General features: G+C 42.8%; 1 protein-coding gene across 1 annotated transcript; it reads right to left on the minus strand.

Annotated features, from left to right (window-relative positions):
• Positions 1-4235: 4235 nt before the first annotated feature.
• On the minus strand, positions 4236-22289 carry LOC137295445 (uncharacterized). Its single transcript, XM_067826817.1, has 3 exons — positions 21225-22289; positions 7072-8068; positions 4236-6558 (listed from the first exon to the last, which is right to left on the minus strand). Exons 2-3 carry the CDS (start codon positions 8053-8055, stop codon positions 4861-4863), a joined length of 2682 nt encoding a protein of 893 aa, XP_067682918.1. The 5' UTR covers positions 8056-8068; positions 21225-22289; the 3' UTR covers positions 4236-4860.
• Positions 22290-23663: the final 1374 nt, after the last annotated feature.

Raw genomic sequence — 23663 nt, forward strand, 5'->3', positions numbered from 1 at the left:
TGAAAACATCAAAATGGGTCATACATGACCGAGATACGCAATATTGCACTCTTATTTACCCGCTATAAATAGTACATATGTATAGCACACCGGCATCCTTTTGTTATGCCAACACGACAAATGTAAGGTTTCAGAGGGAAAAAGAGTGTTATTAATATTTTGCATGTTTTGAGGGGCGGTTGCGGTGTTGCAGCTAGGCGCCATTTTGCTCCAAATAAGTATTTCACAGCTGTAAGTGAGTTTATAGTTTTACGCTGCACTCGAGAATCCAGTGATCAAAAGCATGAGCATCCGTCTAAACAACTTAGATACGATGACATGTGTCATCCATGTCAGCGAGTCTGACCACCCGATCCCGTTAGTCGCATCTTTACAACAAGCATAGGTTACTGAAGATCAGTTCTTACCCGGATCCTCACAGGTTTTCACAGCTGTGGGTCAGTTTGTATTCAGGTTGTCATGGGGATAGATGTTGTTTACTTGTTGCATGTGTAAAGCAGCACTCAGAAATTAACCTACAGATCTGAAAGTGTCCAGAATGTATCGCGTCTGGGCAAGAAAATTCAGTGATAATAATCATTATCACTGACACATGCCGGTACATTATAAGATGCGCATCAACCAACCCCGTGAACTGGTTCACCGACATGCCGCCTTTACCTGAATGGTTCATGAAAACCAGTCCAAGTCATATTTTCACGGGTTGACGCTCGGTTATCAGTGAAGCATAGAACATTATGTATGTTCAGTATTGAAACCGTGTCTAAACATACCATTCAAGTATTAACAAAGCCTTGTGGACAGCGGTTTCATAAGTCTTGATCAATTAAACGGAGTTTCGTTAGAATCCCAGTTTATGAGCTTTGATTTGTCAAATCTGTGATGACGCTTGTCACCACGTTTTGTCAGTGTCTTCTAAGAGCGTGTTAATTTTTTTTATTATAGTTTTCAGGTGGGGCAACACAACATGTAATACTACAGTAATAGTGATGTCGCAAAAAGGCCTACATTTTCGCAATTTGGAGAGTTATGTCCCTTTGGCGCATCTGCAACTCACTCACTCGCTTACACATTCGTAGCCGAGAGTTCAAGTTTCTGTATTTGGAACGTAAACTTGTAAAAGGATTGTTATTGACTTTCATTCCAGCAGTAAACATAATTTTTCAAGTAGATGTGTCAATGAATCAGCCAATCGGAAGCCGTCGTTACACTTGAGTGCACACCTACCCGCTATGACTGGGTTTGGTCTCCCGAGGGCTTCTTTTCGAACTATTGCACTTTTGAATCACTATTATACCTTATAATTTTCTTTGTTTGTTTTTTTACAAGCAACAATGTATATTATATGTCACGAATACGTGATAATTGTGTTTTGATTATGTTTGATTTTTTGTTGCATGTGACCTTTAATGTGTACATATCTAAAACAATATTCACTGTGATTCGAGTGTAAGACAGATCTAGATGCATTTGGCACACTTAAAGTCGTAAAGAATTATCTCCGGATTAATTTCGATTTTGATTTGATCTAATTTAAGATTTCAGCATAGAAATACAATGGCATGATAAACTGGACTTTGACATTATTGATAATCATGACATATTCACTGTCGTAGGGACAGTGGGAGTAGCCCAGTGGATAAATCGTTCGATCGTCACGCTGAAGGCCCGGGTTCAATTCCCCACATGGGTACAATGTGTGAAACCCATTTCTGGTGCCCCTGCTGTGATGTTGATAGAATACTTCTAAAAACGGTGTAAAACCTATACTCACTCACTATCGACGGTGCACTTTATGTTCGCACTATACTAGCTGTTACGAAGCACCCTATAAATATCTGATGTATATGACCTTTAAATAAGCGAAGAGAAAAGGCCTAAACGAACAAACTAATAACAACCTAATCAACCAGGATTGACCCCTACTCCTGTAATCTCATAAAATAGCACACAATACATACCCTTACGTCCATATTCCCTTAATAGATTTAGACACCCCTAATCTCATAAGCTAATACGCAGCATATACCCCGACACCTATATTCCTTTAATTACATCCGGATAGATTTAGACGCCCCTAATCTCATAAAATAACATACAATATATACCGCGACCTTTATATCCCTTTAATAACGCCAGGATGAACCCTGACACCCCTAATACTCAACACACACCACACGATGTAGACCCCGACCCTATATATCACCTTAACAGCAGACATTGGATGTGAATGTTGATGCTACTCTCGAATCCCAAAATCTCAAATCAAACTGTGATGTTTATGGCGACAGGATAATATCGAGCGCCTTCGGCGTGACGAGCGAAAATCACGGCCCCCAGCGTTAGTAAATCCCCTTATAATCCCGACCTCATAATCCCCTTAAAATGACATGATGCATATGAAGATAATCCCCCACCCAATAATCCCTTTACAATAACATGATGTACAAGACCATAAAGGAAAAACACCTTCTATGGATAGTCAGCGTCTTTATTGCAACCAGTTCGACGTTTCAGTGCAGATACTATCGTCGTTATCAAGCAAGTCCATAAAACATGGTTTCTCTTTCGTCTATTCAACTCCTAAAATGCCTCTCAAAGAAATACATGGAGATAGATCCCCTTAAGACAACATAATTGTCAATATTAAGTCGAACCGGTCCCATTCTCTGCGGACCTGAATATTCGATTTCATGCTATTCAGGAGGAAACATGAGAAGAATAAAAAGTGTATTGGTGAGAAATAAGACACACATCTGTCATGTAGGCTTCGTAAAGCCGTCACAGAATCTCGAAGAGTAAATATCAGTGCTGTTTATGCGAACAATACTCATAAGGTGATTTTGATAGATTTGTGTTCAACGCAATGGTCTTCTTTGTTTGATGCAGCTCATTGCATTAGTCCGTGCTGGAAGCTTTCATCAGCGTTGTGGTGACAACCATTAAACGGGGAATATCCATAACGCTGGATAGTTAATAGTTTTGTTCCTGCAGGCAGCTCGCAAAACTGTGTCAGGTATTGGATTCCAACTGGGTTATATACACCCAGTATGACTACTCACGCTTGTAGGTGCAGTTCATGTCGTTGTAGCTCTCGACGTCGTTGCAGCAGTTCACGTCGTACATTTCCATCGGTTGCCGTGACGTGAAATGCGCTGGAACGTCGCTTTCAAGATTGAGTGCATGCGCGTGCGTGCATGTGTGTACACAATCTGGGTGCATATTGCTTTTAAGATTATTGATGTTTTTGATGCTGTTTCAACCGATAGTCGTTCATGGGGTTGTGGAGTCTGTATTCGTGTTTCAAATTACAAGTGCAACCACACACACGTCTCAGGTAGTAATTCAGCTTAAGTATTAGTTGTAATGTGTAGGTGGGTTGGGTTGCAAGTCGCTTACAGCAGTGACAACGCCTTTCTTCAGTACTCTTTGATATTTGGCCGCCGTCTTGAATTTTTCGGAAAATAGACCATAACTATGCTCACTACTCAAAAATATGTTTTATCATGATGTGTTGACTAACACTGTGTCACGTAAAGTCACGTAGTGTCAGAATTGAAACTCTTTGATTTTAGGTGGCCACATGCTTTAGTCCGGCATGTAACTAGAAGCTTCCAAACAACACCGTCTCAACTGAGCTCAAATCTAATCATTTAAACTTGACGCATATTCACAGCTGACATTTTAAGTATGATGTTTTTAGCTTAGAATCTGAAATGTCATTTTGGTTTTTCTTATGTTTTCGTTAGTTTGAACAATTACCAAGGCTGGGAACTAATGTGGTTAAGGGGCTGTGAGACAGACTATCCATTTTGGGCCACAATAATTCGAATATTTCTACGTCTTGTCGAAATGTTAGAGGGCAAATGTTTAACAGCTGTTAAATATTCTATTTTTGGTTATCGTTTGTGTCCTTACTTCATTCACATCTCGTTACTGTTGATAGATCAGCTGTAAGAATGTATCCCATTTGCTAAGAGCCAGAGTCAGCGAGTCAACGAGTTGAGTTTTAGCAATATCCCAGCAATATCCCAGCAATATCCCAGTAATATCCCAGCAATATCCCAGTACATCAGAAATTGACTTCATACATCATATACCCATGCGGTTAATCTAACCCCGGTTTTCGGAGTGACGAGCGAACACCTTAACCACGAAGCCACCCCACCGCCCCCTTCCCCCCATTTTGCTAAGAGTGAGTAACTAGTATTAAAAAAAACAAGTAATGCAAGAAATAGGTCTGAAAACACTTTTAATTCACAGCAACACTGTTACTGTTTTGAATTTAGCTGCGTCTTTCAACTTTGCTGCAGCTCGTTCAATGGCCAGTTGCAAGTGTTACATGTTCGTTTGGTCACTTAGTTGTGACGTCGGCGTGTCTGATCTCGCCCCTCTCCTTATGTTTCTATTTAACATGTACGTGTTTCATATACTGTTGTTAACTCCCTTTGAAGACGCCAAGAGGAAATTTACGTACGCGCATGCGTTATATATCTGAGACAGGTCTTCTGCTTCACATGCCTCGGGTTAGTATCTGTGAGACACAGGTTTTCAACCTTCCATACCCTGGGGGTAGTATCTGAGACAAAGGTCGATTCTTATGGTAACACACGGGACAGTGATGACCACCTTTACATGTCAAGTATGGTAGAATCAGAGGAAGAGGTACCCTTTTTTACGTGTCCCGGGTGTAGCATTTCCGGCAGGTTTTCATTTTCGGGGGAAATGAATGAGATACAAATTTCACAAGTTTTACATTGTCCGGGGACAGCGTCAGCGACAGCGCTGGTCCACCAACTTATTATGCCAGTGGGAAGATAACCCGAGACTGTGGTCACTAGCATTAAACTTGACATGCATTCAAGACTTGGAATCCTTAATGTCTGTTAGCTTTGTCTCTGTTTTGGAGATGGTGAATGCTTTGGTGGTGGAAGTGGAGGAGGAAGCAGCGTTGGTCGCCTTCATCGTCCCTTTCTTATTACGACAACAACATTCCGAATACAGTCGGAAAACACGGCAGTTGCACACAAACGATATGAAAATGAACACACCCTGACTGGCATTTACTATAATGAACAAATAACGGAGGGCCTGCCACTGGACGCCAAAGGCCACGAAGCCCAGGATCCAGGTGACGCCTGTGAGGGAGGACAACTTGATATACACGAAAACATGATGCTCGTCCTGCTTGCTCTTGTCAACTTTGGGCCTGTTTCTGATTTGTTTGATTGTGAGGATGAAGAAGACTAGATTGACGAGAACGGTCACAGCCACGGGGATTCCAAACGCTATTCCAATAGCTGCTCCAGACGACAGGTAGCATCGTGAACCGCCGTAGCCGATGGAGGCACCCTCTGATATAATGATATGCACCACCAATGTGGCTACAACAAGTATGGCTGGTACACCGTATATGAACACGCAATACTGTAGAAACTTACGTCTTCTTTCACTGGAATCCTCTCTATTCCTGAGTGCTGAGAAGACTCTGAACATATGGAATGAGCAGACACCCATCGAACTGAACACTGACAGCCAGAGGTAGTGGATAAATATACCCATAGCTTCACACAGACCCTTTGTCTCAGATTTACCAGAGCCTACAAGGTACAACAACTGGGCTGCAAATAAGGTGACAGTCAAGTTCATATTATTTCTGCCTGGCGTGCTTCGCAGAGTCTTGAAGAGACAATATGTTATGAATGTCAGAAGAAGGCAAACAAGCGACAATACGGTGCAGATAATAGAAACAATAACCTCAGCTTCAGATGCTTGAGAGTGGAACTGGGCTACGAGTAGTGCATCGGGTTTGAAGTGCTCCAGACAAATCTTTACTGAGCCACTATCCTCCTCCTCAAAGTCTCCCTGATACAGAACCTCATCCTGCCAGTCCAGCTGTATTACGGAGTCACCTTCAACATATTCGTCCTTCTCCAGCTGGATCTGAGGACACGGCAGTAGGTTGGACACCCGGATGAGCACCAGGTCTGTGGAAAAAGGGTCAGTTGAGTCCGGTTCTGTCTCCACCTCAGGATCATCTGACTGATACGGGTGGCTCATTGACACACTGATCATACAAGATGTGTGTTTGTACACTCTACCCTTGTGAGTCCGGCTGATCAGACGTGCATTCTCGTTTGGCATTGTATGAAAAGATATGTTCCTGGTTTCTGTTGGTAGAGTGAAATTGGTACTTCTCAAATCCAGAAGCATTGACTCAAAGACGTGGGGGTCAATGTGTTTGGTTGTTAGGAATGTGGCATATATGGAAAGTTTAGTGGTTGATTGAGAACAAAGTCCATTAACGTCAGTTGTGTTGAAGGCCACGACGAAATCATGGAAAGAGATGCGCATGCCTAATGTATAGGGGAAGTAATCCTTGAGACGGGCAGGCAGGGAGTGCAGCAGATCATCTGAGCCAGAGAGGGGCAGTTCATCTGTAGACTCCATGTCAAAGTACACCTCATACCCGAGACCTTTCGCCGAGCCAAATATTGGAACACAGGTCTGATTCAGTAACTGTTTGGCTTGAGAACACAGGATATCTCGACAAGAGTCCTGGAAATCAATATGAAATACGCCGTTAACATATTGTATCTGTAACGAAAGTATAATTAAGATAAATCAAAATTAATATCAAACTAAATTATCAAATAAACACCAATTTACTCTGTTATAACTCCCCGTAATTTCAATGTACATGTTCTTGTGAAAGGTGGTGAGGACATGACTTTTTTTTCAAGAATTTGATGACTACACTTGATTGGACGAACATTGCAATAACTCCAAGTTTCTGTTCGCCACAATATCGATGAAGAATCGTTTTTCACCGTCCCATGCTTGTCGTAAAGATGCGACTAACGGAGTCGGGTGGACAGGCTCACTGACGTGGTTGACACGTGTCATCGTATTACATCGTAGTCATCGTAGATCGATGTTCATGATGTTGGTCACTGGATTGTCTGGTCCAGACTCGACTACTTACAGACCGCCGTCATATAGCTGGAATATTGCCAAGTGCGGCGTTTAAAAACAAACAAACAAACATCTGCGTTACAAACACAGTCTTACCCTCTGACCGTCATACAGCTGTCCATCTGTACATTTGGAACTTGGGTCGTGTCCGCTGCCGTACAGCGCCGAGCTGAAGTCCAACAGAGCAGAGAAGGACACTGGTCTGCTGGATGTCTTCTTGCATCTGGAGAACAGAACTGGATCGTCTGAATTGCAGATGTAGCAGAAGACATTTCTGTAAGTCTGACCCCCCACTTCCTTGACGGTTGTGTAGCTGTGGCATGCCTGTTCCAACATCTCGTCATAATGGGGCCACTTGCCTGTTACATTACAGGACGAGATCATACCCCTACCCAGGTAACATTTCCGGGGGTAGGTGTCTTCGGGGGCAGAAAACACAACCCAGCACCCCTCCTGGGCGAGGGCGTAATCCAGAAACGCGGTAGTCGAGTTGAACTTTTGGAAGTTATGGAATTCAGCACAATCAACCAACGACTTCCACGCCCGAGCGTCGTGTACCCCATGACACGCCGCGCAGTGTTTGTTGAGGTAGGTGACGTTGCTGTCAACATCGGTGACCGGAGCGAGGGAGGGGGAGTGTGCACATAAAGCTGACAGCACAGCATCAGCGTCTGCAGGACAGGAAGTCACCATGAAGAAACTCATGCTCATGTTGATGCGCGCCATCTTTTCATCCATTGTGTATCTGCCGTGAAGGTTGCTCATACACTTCATTGGTGGGAGGGCGACACGGGGCTTCGTAACTCCCGACAGCGTCTTATCTGGGCAACAGTCGTCGTACACAGGGCACATGGGATCACACTGACATGGAGCACAGCGCCAGCATGGAATTGGACGATACCCCTCACAGAGACGGTTACTTAAACAGTACCGGACATGCTGAGCCAGGATCTGGGATTTAAACACGTCTCGGTAGGTGGCGTTGTCAGACGTTGTCTCCACTGGCGGCAACGTGCTGGAGGACATCAATTCCTCGACGAGAACCAGACAGACAACCACGCATCCGAGCAACCGAATCATGACTGCATGTAACCTGTGGAGACAATATCGAAACTATCAGAACATCATTTTCAATTTTTAAAATAAAAAAATGTACTCACATTTAGTAATAAAATAATTTAGTTTAACAGAGAATGCGCATTTGTCTGGTCCAGACTCGATTATTGACAGACCGCCTTCTAGAATACGGTTGAGTGCGGCGTTTAACAACAAACAAACATTCAGTTTCATGCAGGGTTAATATGTCTATCACTGGTCGTTTCTTTCATGTACAGATAATTATCCAGATCGCGGTGAAAATTCTCTACAGGGGAAGTTCCGAAGCAGATGGAAGCCATGATGACTACATTTCTAGAATTCCTATGTGTTCTCAAAATGTCCACCAAGGCAGCAAAAATCGTTGAAAACACGCCTACAACGTTATCTTCAACTGTCATTGCCAGAATGCCTCCACAGTTTAACGAGTGGATAGACATGCACTGCAAAGCTGTATACCTGCTTTCGGGTTTTTAGCGTATTCCTGTTAGTGTTTGGTGGTCCGGGATTTGACAGAAGCCAGTGATGTGTATATACTCAGCTTTAAGTGCGTTGCTACAGTGATACTGTTGTGTACCCAACACGAAACAATCCAGGGACCCAGTTCAAGGTTATATTCCACCAAATCAAAATCCTTTGTTTAACAAGTACTTGTCCCTTCGGTGCAGACTGAATTATCCGTCTGTGATTGGGTAATTTTTGTAAAAAAAATGTGGTTTTAAAATGTACACCCATCCAGTAATTTAAAACTGACTAAAATTATATTATATATGCTGTATATTTTTTACATGATAACTTAGGCTGAATGTCACCATAGGTATTACTTTAAAGCGGTTGACAGTTGGTGATGAACCGAGGTTGGTCAGTGTAGCTTCCAGTACTCAGAAAAGAAGCCACATGTAAATGTGACGGTAGACGAACAACTGCTCTCTGAAATGAACATATTTTGCTTAAAAAAAGTTTATCTAGACTTGCCACACGTTCTGGTCTTGCGAGGCTTTCCTGCCTATATTTGCTTCAGGGTCTGTATGACAGACAAATGTAATGGCTGTTGGTGGCTTAGCAGCGAGTGCACGAAAGAGTGAGTGATGAGGTTTAGCATTATTTAAGCAATATCACGGCGTAGGACAACAGAAATGGGCTTCACACAATACACCTATATGGGGAATCGAACTAGCGTCTTCGGAGTGTTGAGTGACTTTAACCTCTGGGCTACCCCACCGCATGTGTAACCTCAACAGGCAAATCGCAACTCTGTGTTAACGGATAGGAGTAATGGTTGTCTTAGTGCTGACATCGCTTTGCGGGCAGATCTGATTGCTACATTCAATTTGGGGAGAAACGATTTACTGAACTTTCATGTCAGCATTAAACTGTTCGTATAGTCCAGACTCGATTATTTGCAGATCGTCATCTGAAAGTATTTCTTTGGATTTTCTGGTTTTGTTAAATTCGCGTCGGGCTGGTAACATTTTGAAATTGCCAGCACTGATATCTGACTGGGTTTTGGTCTTATGCCATAAACTGATTATCGCATACCAAGACTTGTCTTGCACAGAAGTTTTGCCCCTATAAAAACTTTCACAAATTATGCTGTCAAAATACGGTGCTAAGTTGTTTTTCTTAGAGAACAAAACTTCCGCGTTCGGATGCCAGGTATATGTGTTCTGTTGTTTACAGATAATGAGATATTTCAGCAGTTATACACTTACTGATGAAGGTAAAACATCGGTGGTTTCTCAAGATACAAACACGCATTAGATTGTTTGAAGCTAATGTTAATATGCTAAGACATGCAACAACACGGCGATTTCCTGTTTTGCACATCCTGATGTTTCCAGCTTGAAAACCCTTGTATATGCGTGATATAAATAACCGGCTGTGAAGTACACATGGATAAGGAAATGGAGGGTTCAACGCACTGAAATTTCATGACCTGATGAGGATACTGGTACTGCATGTATGTCTACTCCCATTGTGTGGGAGTTTAAGAGTGAGAGGGTAGCTTGGTGTGAGTGAGTGAGTGAGTGAGTGAGTGGGATGTGTGGTTGAGTAATTGGTTGAGTGGTTGAGTGGTTGAGTGGTTGAGTGAGCGGTTGGGTGCTTGAGTATAGTCATTAAAACGTTGCGGTTTGTAATATCAGGGCGCGGCAGACCAACAAGCTTAAGGTTTGAGAATATACAAATATCAACGAAAATACATATAACATGATAAGAAATTGCATTTCCAAGTTTTTCCCAGTCATGCGAGAAGTAGGTCTAACTCAGCCACACAACCTTAGCTCTAACAAAACTCGTAACGGACATTTCGGTCAATGGCGTGAACATGGCTGCCATACTTGTCTCCCAGTGAACTGACCTTCACAAAGCTGACGTTTGCTCGCCTCATAGGTTCAGAGACCCTCGCCATAATCCTTCGAAAGGATTGTCATTTTAGAAATCATACAGATACTGATTTCTTCACAGTGAGTGCCATATTTTTTATAATTAGTTTTGAAAACAGGTTTTCTATAATAGACAAGTTTGATTCCATTCATATTCCACCTAGACTGTCCTCATTTAGTCAATTCTGTCTCACAGTCCCCGAACCTCATTATTTCCCTACTGCCTAGCCCTCCTTGCAATGCTTAAAGCCCCAAATGAAGCAAGTCTAGATTTCCCCTTGTTCAGTCTCCCAACTCTTTTGGGCTCCTTTTCGATTTAAATTGGTTTATTTGTTACCGTCAAAGTTATAAATATTCAGGGAGTATGTGTCTAGATTTAATCTGACGTATAGCTGAGAGGAATAGGGGAAAGGAAAATTATACACCATAGGTCAGGGACTGTGAAACAGTCTAGGACACAGTCGGATCGTTAGCGCAGGCGCAACAGACCCAGGGAACCAGGCTGTCTAGGACAAAGCCCGAAGGCGCAAGAGCATGGTGAGCTAAACATCAGATGCAGTCTCTTTGTAAGGCATCTGGGCCCAGTAAACAGCTCGTTCTGTCTGTAAACCATCCCAAGTCAAGCAGTCCTGACGTTAATACATTGGTGTAGGTTAATTAAAGGGCACTGAACTTGCTTTGTGACAAATGGGAGACATAGGAGCTACATATAAATCGTCGGTAGCCTCTTGATTCACAAAGATACCTTCAGCTGCAATGTCAAACACATGGCCCTGTTCTGGCAATCGCAGTCAACACGTGTCATATATACCGTCCATAAAAAGCAGCGGATATGAGAGCGTTATAGCATAGTGTGAGTGAGTGAGTTTAGTTCTGCGCCGCAAGATTCCAGCTTGATGGCGGCGGTCTGTAAATAATCGGGTCTGGACCAGACAACCCAGGGATCAACAGCATGAACATCGATCTGTAAGGTTGTAGCATGGAAAACCTATACATCATTAATCAAGAGTGGCATGATGCAAGTAGCCTTGGAAACCTGTCTAAACATGGAAACTGCGTTCCATTAAATATAGTGTCTCTTTGGCATGTGATTATCTCAAATAAATAAAAGTTTTGCTTTTATAATTCAACACACCGAACAAATGGATCGTGATAGATAGAACACTACCATGTATACTGTTAAAGATTTAAACACATTCATAACATGGTTAGATCGAAACATGCCGACAATGCGTTTATTTTCTAAACACATTACAATTGATAGTACTTTAGTGACATTTACATTAATGCGTTCGTATGAATGTACCCGTGAAGATCCGCGCTAGAAATGATCTTCAGTAACCCATGTGTTTCAGGCACGCAGACTTGGTTCACACATGTCATTGTATCCCAGTTGCGTTGTTCCATCATGCTATTGATTAACTGGTTTTCCTTGTCCAGACTCGATAATTTACAGAGCGTCGCCGTGTAGGCGGAATGTTGCCGAATTTCTCTTTGAAGGTTCCATGAAAGTATATTTAGTTTGTATTCGACTGAAAGAGGATAACCAAAGTCACTGACATAAAGTAGATTTGTGTTTGTAACCCTTCCATTACTGCAAGACCTAGCTCATTCTGAACACTAATAAAACTAACTAACTAACTCGTATGAAAGTGATATGCGAACATTGTTGGGTGAATACTCAAGCTATTGGATGCGCCTAGCACGTATAACTACAAGGCACAGTCATGGTTCGCTGGGGCACTGGCGAGCCTGCAGAAATGGTGCCATCTCTAGCAGGGGGGGGGGGGGGGGGGGGGGGGCGGATTTATAGCCTTTTATACCATTCTTCACTCCCAAGGGAACAATATGGATAATTAACACACTGAACCTGTCACTACTTTAACCAGCATGCTCTTAGAACCAGGAATACATTTAGATCCGTAATGGGAGGATAATTGCAGCATTACCATGCTTTGACGACACGAAGGACTGAAATCTGTAATTCGAAAATTCTGAAGTATACACAAATTATGCCATGACATTTGAATTCAAAGTGCAAACAATATGCATAAAATGTCAAGTTTAAATTTGTGCTATGATAATTGATTATAAAACCAAACTTAACTAAATGATCAGAGTTGGGTACAAGACGAGTCAACGTTGTCCAACAACGAGTCAACAAAATGATGACAGGCAAATTGTGTCGATTAGTGAGTAATGCTGCACTATATGTAGCGTTCCCAGCGTCTTCATGGTAGCACAGCGTCCACTTTAGTATACAAACTTTAGAAAAAATCTACGATATCCTTGAAAGGAGGTATGTAAACTCTGTTGCTCTCTGCCCATTTCAACTAGTGAGTAATAAAAGAGAGATATGAAGCGTTTCATGGGAAACAACTTCTTTGCAGTTTCGGGTTTTTTTTTGCTGTTTGTAGCGACGTTTCAGGATTTGTTGGCTGCTTGAAGCCACGTGTAAGGATTTGTTGGCTGTTTGTAGCTGTTCGTAGCGATGTTTCGGGATTTGTTGGCTGTTTGTAGCGATGTTTCAGGATTTGTTGGCAGTTTGTAGCGACGTTTCATGATTTTTCCCCTTTGAATGAGTCACCTCTTCCGATTAAAGGAGACATAATTAGCAACTAGATATTAATCAACCACTGCAACATTGTCACAGAATCCCATTTTACCTAGCAGTCCTCTATCTGTGTGGAGTCTTCTTATGGTCTGAATATAAAACTCATATGAAATAAACGGACATAGGGCCAAGATGTTTGAGTCACAATAAAGGTCACCTGAAAATATCTACGGAAAACTGCACTGGCCCATCATGAGCCAATCACACCAATATGGTATATACTGAGATAACAGATTCCACACTGATTGTTTGGGATTGGATAGCAGGGATGGGACACGGTAAAAACGAGATTGTGGGGTTGTGAATCGGAAGTAGAGTGTTATAGGATGGAGCCCAGACTGTCTCACAGACCTCTTTCCCTTTCCGTCTGACCCTTTATGAAATTCTAATGCAAGCCTAGATTATCTCAGGTTCAGAATGTCTTTCTTTCAAAACTATATATATGTGGGCTCATCTTCTATATATTTATTATTTATACACCTGCTGATATCATATATATGATATATATATACACACACACGCACACACACACACATCCATCCATCCATCCATCCATCCATCCATACATACATATGATATATCAGCCCTCATATATGTTATCAGCAGGCGTATAGATAATAAATATATAGAAGATGAGCCCATATATTTCTTTTTGCAAGAAATACTTGCTCTCCTTCATGTAAAGGAGTTTTGTAAGAAGGACTATCTGGACTCATCTGCATATGCATACATTTCCAGACACTAAGCGTTAGTCGGCGGGAATCTGGGTTTGGGGACGATAAATGGGACTCGGGGATCGCACGTCAGAGGTCGAGTACCCCGGGGTCCCACGTCAAGCGTGTGGTACGTCGCCGTCACGTCAGGATCCACAAAACGGGAGTTGGAAATCCTATAGATTCTCCCCGATCTTGATCTTTGGTTCCTTACCTCCTTTCCCTGTCCACTGACTGCACGGAACTGGTTAAGGTGGATGCATCGGCTTTGAAAGGGTTCGCTGACTCACTCACTGACTCACTCACTCAATCCACTCGCCCACGTACCGGCAAGAATCTTGCACACATGTGACATAGAGGCTCAAAGTGGATGCGAGTACATTTATTATTCCAGCCGGGAGAAACAAGGGTAGACAGTTTCACCGCTAATCCTCTCTTGCTGGCATTTTCCAACGAAAACATTGTGCTAGGGATAGAGACCCGGTTCATAAGCTCTCCATGAGGTAAGGGGCAGGCGTGACCCTGGATCCAACCACAAACACCTGTAGTCGACTGGAAGTAGTAGCGTCGTTATCTCACTGGGCAGTACCACTTCAAACACAGCATCCCTCACACGTGGAAGTGTCTGTCTGTGTTGAAAGGTCGATAACGAGGTGCCCTATTAGCCACCTCTAATTAAAACCAGACGGGTATGGCCCAATGCACAGCTCTAGTTGAGGTACCACACGAGCAAACACTGTATTGTATACGGTTTGGAATACATAGAACATTGTATGTATGATGCAGTGTTTATATAACCTGAGGGGTATGTGGTAATGGTGTTGGAGTTACCAATGCAAGATATGTTATATACTGAACAGCAAAAGAAACACAACTTTGGCTTTTGGGCTGGTTTTAAATTTGGTTTTAAGTATATGACATAAACATTAACGCTTAGTTTTATGAGATTTCATTTTTTTTCGAAAATTGTTTGTCTTTTGCTGTTCAGAATATTTGGGATTTCACTTTCTTAGTAAAATATTGATTCTACTACTTTTGATGGGTTTAGACCACTCGAGATTCGAACTCACACCCTCATAGTCAGGCACCTAATCGCCAGCACACAAAGTCAGAAGCCTAAGCCATTCAGCCTCCACGGTTTCGACGTCTAACAAAAGTACTAGAGTCGGTACTAATATTACTATAGATATTAGGAAAGTGTAATCCGTAATGTAACATGGTACTTCTGACCACTTTCTAAATGGTATTGTGTCTTTATATTACCACTGTTCCTCACTGTTTGTAGCATGTACACATTTCTACGTCATACCTACCTACCAACCTACCTACCTACCTATCTCTGATTATTTTGTTACCTAATTATTTATTTACATAATTGTGATGTTTTTGAGAATCTCCTCATTTATAAGGACATTCATTCATTCATTCGTTCGTTCGTACAGTCAGTCAGTCAGTCAGTCAGTCAGTCAGTCGTCTCCTCTTCCAAGAATGGGTTGCTGAATTCTAATCCGGATCTTCAGGAGGCTGTCCCTCATACTCTTGAGTTGACCTATGTCAAAGAATTTCAGCTAGAAGACGTGAAGCTGAGTAAAGTTTTTGGGCTGACATATTACAGAGACTAGTCCTCTATGGCACCTGTCTAAGCGACGGTATGGTACCGACCGACAAGCCTACACAGTGGGTGCATGTTCTCTTGCATCGTGAAGAATTTCGCCAAATGAACCCGAACCTTGTTGACTTGTTCGTATTCGAAATGTTCCCGCCGTTGCCGTGTGGTCATTCTTCGAACTTGGGCTTTCGTGCCTGCTCTTTCATGTAAGATGAAGTGCTAGCTAATAAAATATTTGAAAAATGTTCTTGGGATATGAGAAAACTGTACTTTCTACATGTCCCCAGTGAGCTAAAGTGGAAACGATGCTTTAATGGTCCGACTAAGACTTAACCCGCAACAATACTTTATATAACAATTACGTGTTCGAAGACTGTCTATTACGGCGTTGTTTGAAGCCAGCTACACTTGAAAAAGTCTTTAAGATAAAAAGTAACAGTTTGGACGATAATTTCTAAAAAGAATAAATAACAGACTTGTGTCTTATACGGTCCGCTTATCTAGACTTGCCTCTTCGAGGTACAGAATTACTGTACACCCATGAGCTCAGCATGCAGTACAGCCTTGGAGCAAGGTTAGAAGTCAATTAGTGCTGCATACCTACTGCATAACAGTACTGCTGTATATAAACTGACGCGCAAAAGAAAGTGTAAAATGGTGTGGGGGATTATTTTTCAAACAACAACGGAAATATTTCGAGTATTTACTCATAAACATGGTGTGTGTGTTGTCAAAACGCGACGATAATAAGAGGGAGGTAGTGCGATATTTGGACAGTATTCCCCCTGAAACGCAAACCTCCCTGACAGGAGTATGCCTACCCTGCAACAGACTGCCTGGAAGGTTCAGATCAAAACATTGACTACACAACATTGTTACTGCTTGCTGAGTTCCGTCCTATTGCACAACGTAATTCAATAACCAGTCAAGAATGTTTAGACCATTTTTTCACCTGGCTATGTAAATACTAATTAGTACTAAATGATGATATAATATCTTATATATTACAACAATACGCTCCTTCTAATCCTTGCATAGATGACGTACAGTGTGCTCTGACAACCGGAAACCCGGAAATCGTGGAAATCCAATAACGAGGCCCGGCCGTTAGAAATGTTTGGCCCTCTGGTACGGACTTGATATTACATTACGAAAATGCACTGAATAAGCGGAAAGAATGCACAGCAGGTGTAACCAGTCAGATGAATTGTGAATCATTGTACGACTTCTTCAAACAGGGCAGTCTGTGATGTCTTAGTTGAACGACCTGCTTCCTGAACTCGACATAAAATATAGAAATACGATTGTTTAAAGCTGTAAAATTGAAATCACTTTGTAGTTTACCATTTGCTTGAAACGAGGAAGTTGAATTTAGTGTAACCATACTTGTTTTTTGTGTCAGAAAAAATCGGATCGGCTGAAAAGTAGGTCATTGTCTGAATTGGATAATGAGACTAATGTCTTGGTTTGCTGGGATCTGATGAAATATTCATTTTATACAGTGTATTTGCAAGTATTGAATACTTAGTAATTTCCAATTTCACTCATTATTTGCTTTTCAGAATTTTTCACGGGACTCTCAATAATTATGCATACGTTCCTGTATAATGTATGGACCATGTTGTACATATAGGGCCGATGGCTCACATCGCATTACCGAATAGAGAGAAATATAGAATAATCATGAACAGAACTGTATATCCTTGATAGCGCGTGGGATTCCAGGAAAACCATGGTTGTGTTGTTCGCACAGGCATGATATGCACCCAGAGCATAGAGATCGTTAGTGGTGTTCCTGTTAAAGGGACACACAAAAACGCCAAGACCATAGACAACGAAGAAGGGGGTCAGCCGTTATAATGTCGCATGGCTTCGAGGCGCCAAATGCCAAAACGTTAGACTTGTAAGACGTGTATGGTAGATAATCATCGGACTAACAGTCCCAGAACTAGGAGACCGAGAGTGACCACACCGCAAGATGACCACCAGTTTCTCCATCTGTATTGCCCCAAAGATGCGCACAGTGACGACATAAGTTACTAGCGTTGGGTCATCTGATCAGCAGGAGTGAGTGAGTTCAGTTTAGTGCGACGACTGCTTGCTGTTGGCATCCGGGCATATCCATCTTTTTGGGGCAAGTCATTAACCCTTTAACATCGAAACGTCTCCCCTTCGGGAGGCAATGTCGTAAATGGGCACGATATGCTTTGATAGTAAGTCGCAATCAAAACACTTTTCAAAATATTTACGTTTTTTTCGAACAATAACCTCACACAACAGGTGTGTAGTTTCTTTTGAGCGTCAGTTTATACTACAACAGCTGTCGGTACAAAATTAACGCCGTCAACGCCGTCGGAATACCACGACACCAAGTCTTCATTTTCGGCTGTAACGGAACCCGAACGGGGATTAGTGACCATTAGGGTTCACCCGCTATTGCCAGTTTTTCTGGAGCGTCTAAGCAGGTGAGGCAAAAGTAATCACGAATTCTCCGACACTGCAATGCAGGCAATCCGGCCTATGCCTGTGAGGGGCCGATGCAAGGTGGGTGGTAGTATTATAATCAAGCACGGCGTCGTCGGTTCACGTTGTTTTTGATGATTTCAGTAATCTCCACATACATGTACTCAGAAGTGGAAAGATGGAGCTTTTCACCGCTTCGTGTTTATATACAACACCTATTTTGGGACAACCCTACATAACGGAGGCCCGTGACATTAACGGCCTTATGGAATGCATATGGGAAATTTGCGAGTATCATCACTGAAATATCTCATGTACTTGCACTGAACTACAATATGTACATTCCGACTTGGGCGGCAATCTAAATAATCTAAATATCTTAATCTAACTAGCGCGGAGGGGAGCCTTGTGGTTAAGGCGTTCGCTGGTCACGCCGAAGACCCGGGTTCTATTGTCCATATGAGCATAATGTGTGAAGCCATGGGTAAAATGTGTGAGCCCTGGCGTCCCCCTGCGGTGATATTGCTGGAATATTAATTGCGGCGTAAAACCATGCTCACTCACCTAATCGTACAAACGTGTATGCTGACAATTATAAGATCCGTGTTAGAATTGATTTTCAGTAACTCGTGCTTGTCGTAAGAGGCGACTAATGGGGCCGGGTGGTCAGGCTCGTTGACGGGGTAGACATATGTCATCGTATCCAACTGGCGAAGGACCCGGGGTTTAACAGGCCTTCAGCAATCCATGATTGCCATAAAAGGTCACTATGCTCGTCGTAAGAGGCGACTTACACTGACATGGTTGACACATGTCATCAGTTCCCAATTGCGCAGATCGATGTCCATGTTGTTGGTCACTGGATTGTCTGGTCCAGACTCGATTATTTCCAGACCGCCGCCATATAGCTAGAATATTGCCGAGTGCGGCGTAAAACTAAACTCACTCACTCATCCAACTGCGTAGACCGGTATACCGTGCAGCCAACCACACATCCAAGTCATCGTTAGGAATGGCAGCAAATCTACGTATAGGGTCTTTCTCCAGCGCACCGCAGTAAAGAGTACATACAACACAGACATGGATGAGGCAGTCGATATGGTTGGGGTCAACAAGAATACAAAGAGCCAGTTTATATGAAATCAGAGTACATCACCTCGAAATACCTATACGTCATTACCCACTGTCTGACATGTCTGGGCGATGGGGTAGCCTAGTGATTACGACGTTCGCCCGTCCACCCGTCAACACGGGTTCGATTCCCCACATGGGCGCAATATGTGAAGCCCATTTCTGGTGTCCCCCGCCGTGATATTTCTGAAAGCGGCGTAAAAAGTAACTCACCCATGCCTGACATGTCTTCAATACCTACCGTGTTTGTAACAACCCTTGGACAAACTGCATCCATAAAGTAGTGTGATATACTGTATACCAGCTTCCTCCGTCCAGATGACCACTGGTGTAAATGTCAGAAGTCTCAGACATTGTTTGTTATTTAACGCCACACTCAGCAATCTTCCACCTATATGGTCACACAATCAACTGATGGAAATCATGAGCAACGATTTACGCAACTGGGATAAGATGACATGAGTAAGCCAGTCCTGCATGACTACCAAACCGTCGGCTCTAAAGACAGGCTTGGCTTGTCGAAGACCAGTTCTAACCCACGGGTTTTCACGGGTTTCTAGCAAAGTTATAATCTTCATATGATTCTGACATATCGCTGTTACGTATACGCTTCATACCTGATTGTGTAGTCCACAGACAGCGTATATAAACATTCCCGTGTGTGGAGTCTACACAGGGTCAATTTAAACCAGTGTGCTGAGTTTACAGATAATGCAAACCCGTATTTTGGAATCCATAGACAATTTATACATGTATGTATATTCCATGAACAATTTATACCGGTACGTGGAGTCCACAGGTAATGTGTACATGTTATTTGGACTCCATAACTGCAGTCTATGGATAGCTCTTCGACCCTGAACTGCACTGTCTATGGATAGATTTTCGACCCAAAACTGTACTGTCCATGCACAGCTTTTCGATCCAAAACTGTACTGTCCATGCACAGCTTTTCGACCTAGAACTGCACTGTCTATGGAAAGCTTTTCGACTCAGAACATAATTGTTCATGGATAGTATTTCGACCCAGAACTGTACTGTCTATGGATGGCTTTTCGATCCAGAACTTTATTGTTCATGGATAGCTTTTCAACCCAGAACTGTACTGTCTATGGATAGCTTTTCTACCCACAACTGTATTGTTCATGGATAGCTGTACGACCAAGAACTGCACTGTTCATTTTATAGCTTTTCGACCCAGAACTGTACTGTCCATGCTAGATAGACCATCCTACACAGTTCTCACTTAATTACCGATAAGATAATTCCTTTCTACAATTGTCTATAACCACTCTCTCCCAGAGGTGTGCTGGGATGAGTAATCCCTGTGTGGGAACTTGTCGATGTATCATTGTCACCGACATCCTGCCGTACAGGATATTGCTATTGCATGCAATGTGTTATTGTCATATCCTGTCGTGATATATAGGATCAAGAACTACCCATGGATAACTCCAGCATGGAGTGTCACTACTCAATGTTCGTTCGATAATATGGTGATTTTGTTATTTTTAGAAACCCGGACCCCTTTCGCGAAGTAGCCTCCAAGGTTAACCATAACTCCCATTCTTTAACATTGCACTAAGGTTATCTTAGTGACTTACGATCACCTCAGCGCTGTGTGAAAGGAGGCCCGGAACTATCAATCGTCTTCCTCCCCCGTTTCCGTTTCCGCGATAATAATGGTAAAGTATGTTCCTGGTAGATGCCTGATCACCTGATCTAATACAGTGTCATGGGTTGATAACTTTAAACTAATCTCGGTGTCGACGAACTATATGTTTTTCCCTTTGATTCAACCCTTACTTGAATTACTGAAGCAAATACAAATTAACTCAGTTTCTAGTCTCCCATCTCACTGAGGTTCTGTATCAATTTAAACTGATTTTTTTCTCTCCGTCAATATTATACATATTCAAAGACTATGCATTAGTAAAGACGAGACAGTGAATAGTCTGTTCAGATGAAAATTGATTGTACTTTGAAATTATGATATACCGAGACGATAACATGACATAACATCTGCCATTATTGAGTTAGATGCACAAGACAGAATTAACGCTCATGTTCCTATTGAATAACGGCAGTATTCAGCACGCAGTGTGTTATTGCATGCCATGGTTATTTCTTACAAGGTAGATATATGTTAGATCACATGCGTTTGTTGTGTTCTGATTTGCCAGGAAAGGCATTCGTAGTAACGGCATTAATAAATATAGCGTGACATATTGTAACCCTACCTGTAAGCGTCTGGTCTATGGTCACGGTGTCAGGCCAATGTGTAATGTGTATACCAGCTGCCTCCGTCCAGATGACTACTGATGTAAATGTCAGAAGTCTCAGACATAAGTTCCCGGTCAAAGTTGAATGTAACTATCATCCAGAGAGGGAGGTCACGTTTCACAACATCGTCACTTGTCTGGAACCTGTCTGGACGTAGTCGGACACTGGGACCTGTTTGGACGCAGTCTGTCACTGGAACCTGTCTGCACACAGTCGGACACTGGGACCTGTTTGGACGCAGTCTGTCACTGGAACCTGTCTGCACACAGTCGGACACTGGAACCTGTCTGCACACAGTCGGACACTGGAACCTGTCTGCACACAGTCGGACACTGGAACCTGTCTGCACACAGTCGGACACTAGAACGTATGAACCTACATGAGTCTTCCACTACCAAACACCAAGTCCGTTATAGTTGGACCATGCACTAATATAGTCTCCGTTGCAGCACCATCTTCTGCGACATCAGACTGGTCTAAATCATCCACAACTCCTGATATCTATTCTCATGGCTTTCAGCAGCTGTGTAACCCCTTGATATAACGGGTCAGATGTGATTTCCTCGTCAAGTCCAGAGGAAACGCCACATATTTCCATACAAATCAACATGCAACAGATTTACTTTTTAAAGTTGAAACACCCTGGCAGTGACACTTGTTTAAGAAGGGCACGAATACATGAGACACTTTCATCCAATCAGAGTTCTCGTTAATGAATTTCACAACGAATTACCTCAAGTACAACGCGGTGTGGAGGTGGAACCACGTGAGAAACGACGCCTAGTGCGACGGCAGCCAGCAGCCACCAACATGAGGTGTAATTGCTCACAGTGAACCCGCATCTCGCGTGCAGATGAAGTAGCGTGGTGCGGCGGTTCCAATACCAGCAGGAGCAGGGACATGGGTTAACGTGTTGCTGATGACAACCGCAGTGGCCTGCCTGACTCTCACAGTCCTTCAACCTGGTCTGTCTCACAGTCCCTGAATCTAGTATGTCTCACAGTCCCTGAACCACATCACTTCCCTTCTGCCAAGCCCTCTCTTCAATGCTAGAGTCCCAAATGAAGCAAGTCTATATTTCACCAGGTTCTGAATCTGCCAACTCGCTGGGGCTCCTTTTCAGTTTGTAAGCTTTTGTAAATGTCCATATAACAGATGTATATTCCGAGATTAAGCGTTGGTTGATCCTTGAACCGTCTAATTCTCTTTTCAGCCAAACGCAGATTTTAACCAAACGCTCTAAATGAAGCAAGTATAGATTTCCTCATCTGAATCCCCCACCTCATTGGGTCTCCTCTTCAGTTTTAGAGGAACTGTCCATTTCTGTCATAATATCATCAGAGACAAAGCGTTAGTCTCTAGACTGACTGTGAGAATTGTCGAAGCTGTGTGATACGCCAACCCTCCTAGTAGGAAGTTTAGAAAATTACAACCACATGCTGTTCATGGTAAATCCATGTATCACATTACTGCATGAGTTAAAGTTCATCGGAATTCAATTAGGTTTCTCCTCGTGAAAAGGGCAGTGGCGTGAAACGGTGTACACTTGTCATCAGCGGGATGATAAGGCCTGCGTTGTTACAACCTCGATCTTCAGCGAGACACCTATGAAGTATACTAATCGCATGGAGCCAATGATCCGTGTAAGAGCCTGTATGGTAGAATCTAACGCATTCAGGCTAGTATGCCATTCACAAATGTTTCTTCATCAGCTGGTCATCCCCCACCCTCCTTCCTCCCCCTCCTGTCGACATGTGGGAAGCATCCCCTACACACATCCGTCACACACTTACCAGTGTAGATAGGGGGACTCTCAGTCTTGAGAGGAATGTTTCCTTATACTCAAAGTTCAGGATAGTCGCTTTCTGTGAAAAATAGTGTTCTACTGTGTGTGTATGTCTCTCGTCACGTCTCATGTTCTTCGGAGATACAGCGGATGTTGTGAAATGAATAGAATCTCGTCAGCATCAATAGCGGATCCGGGGAGGGGTAGGTAGGTAGGGGATTCCTTTATAATTATCCCCCTTCCCCCACCCCTCCACCCCGCTTTTGTAAATGACTAAATACTACTTAGATGTTTATTGATCCAATGATCGGTATTGGAGGAGCCGTGGCATGGTTCACTGTAAAGTGTGGTCTTTAGTAATTTAAATTTAAATTAATAGGTTAGTAGGGGGCGTTAGGGGAGAAGGAGAGGGGGCAATTCACTCACCCATCACTTTGAAAATTCCTGAATCCGCCTATGAGTATGTACCACATAGGAACACGCAAGAGGGCAGACTTACTTAAGAAGTATGTTTCAGCTGTAAATTGCAAAGTTGATAGATAACGTTCAACTCCAGTAAAAGCCAGTTGCCAAGATCTTAAGTTGGTACGAGGCAGATACACAAACACGC

This window comes from Haliotis asinina, chromosome 8 (genome assembly GCF_037392515.1).
Source record: "Haliotis asinina isolate JCU_RB_2024 chromosome 8, JCU_Hal_asi_v2, whole genome shotgun sequence".
NCBI lineage: Eukaryota > Metazoa > Mollusca > Gastropoda > Lepetellida > Haliotidae > Haliotis > Haliotis asinina.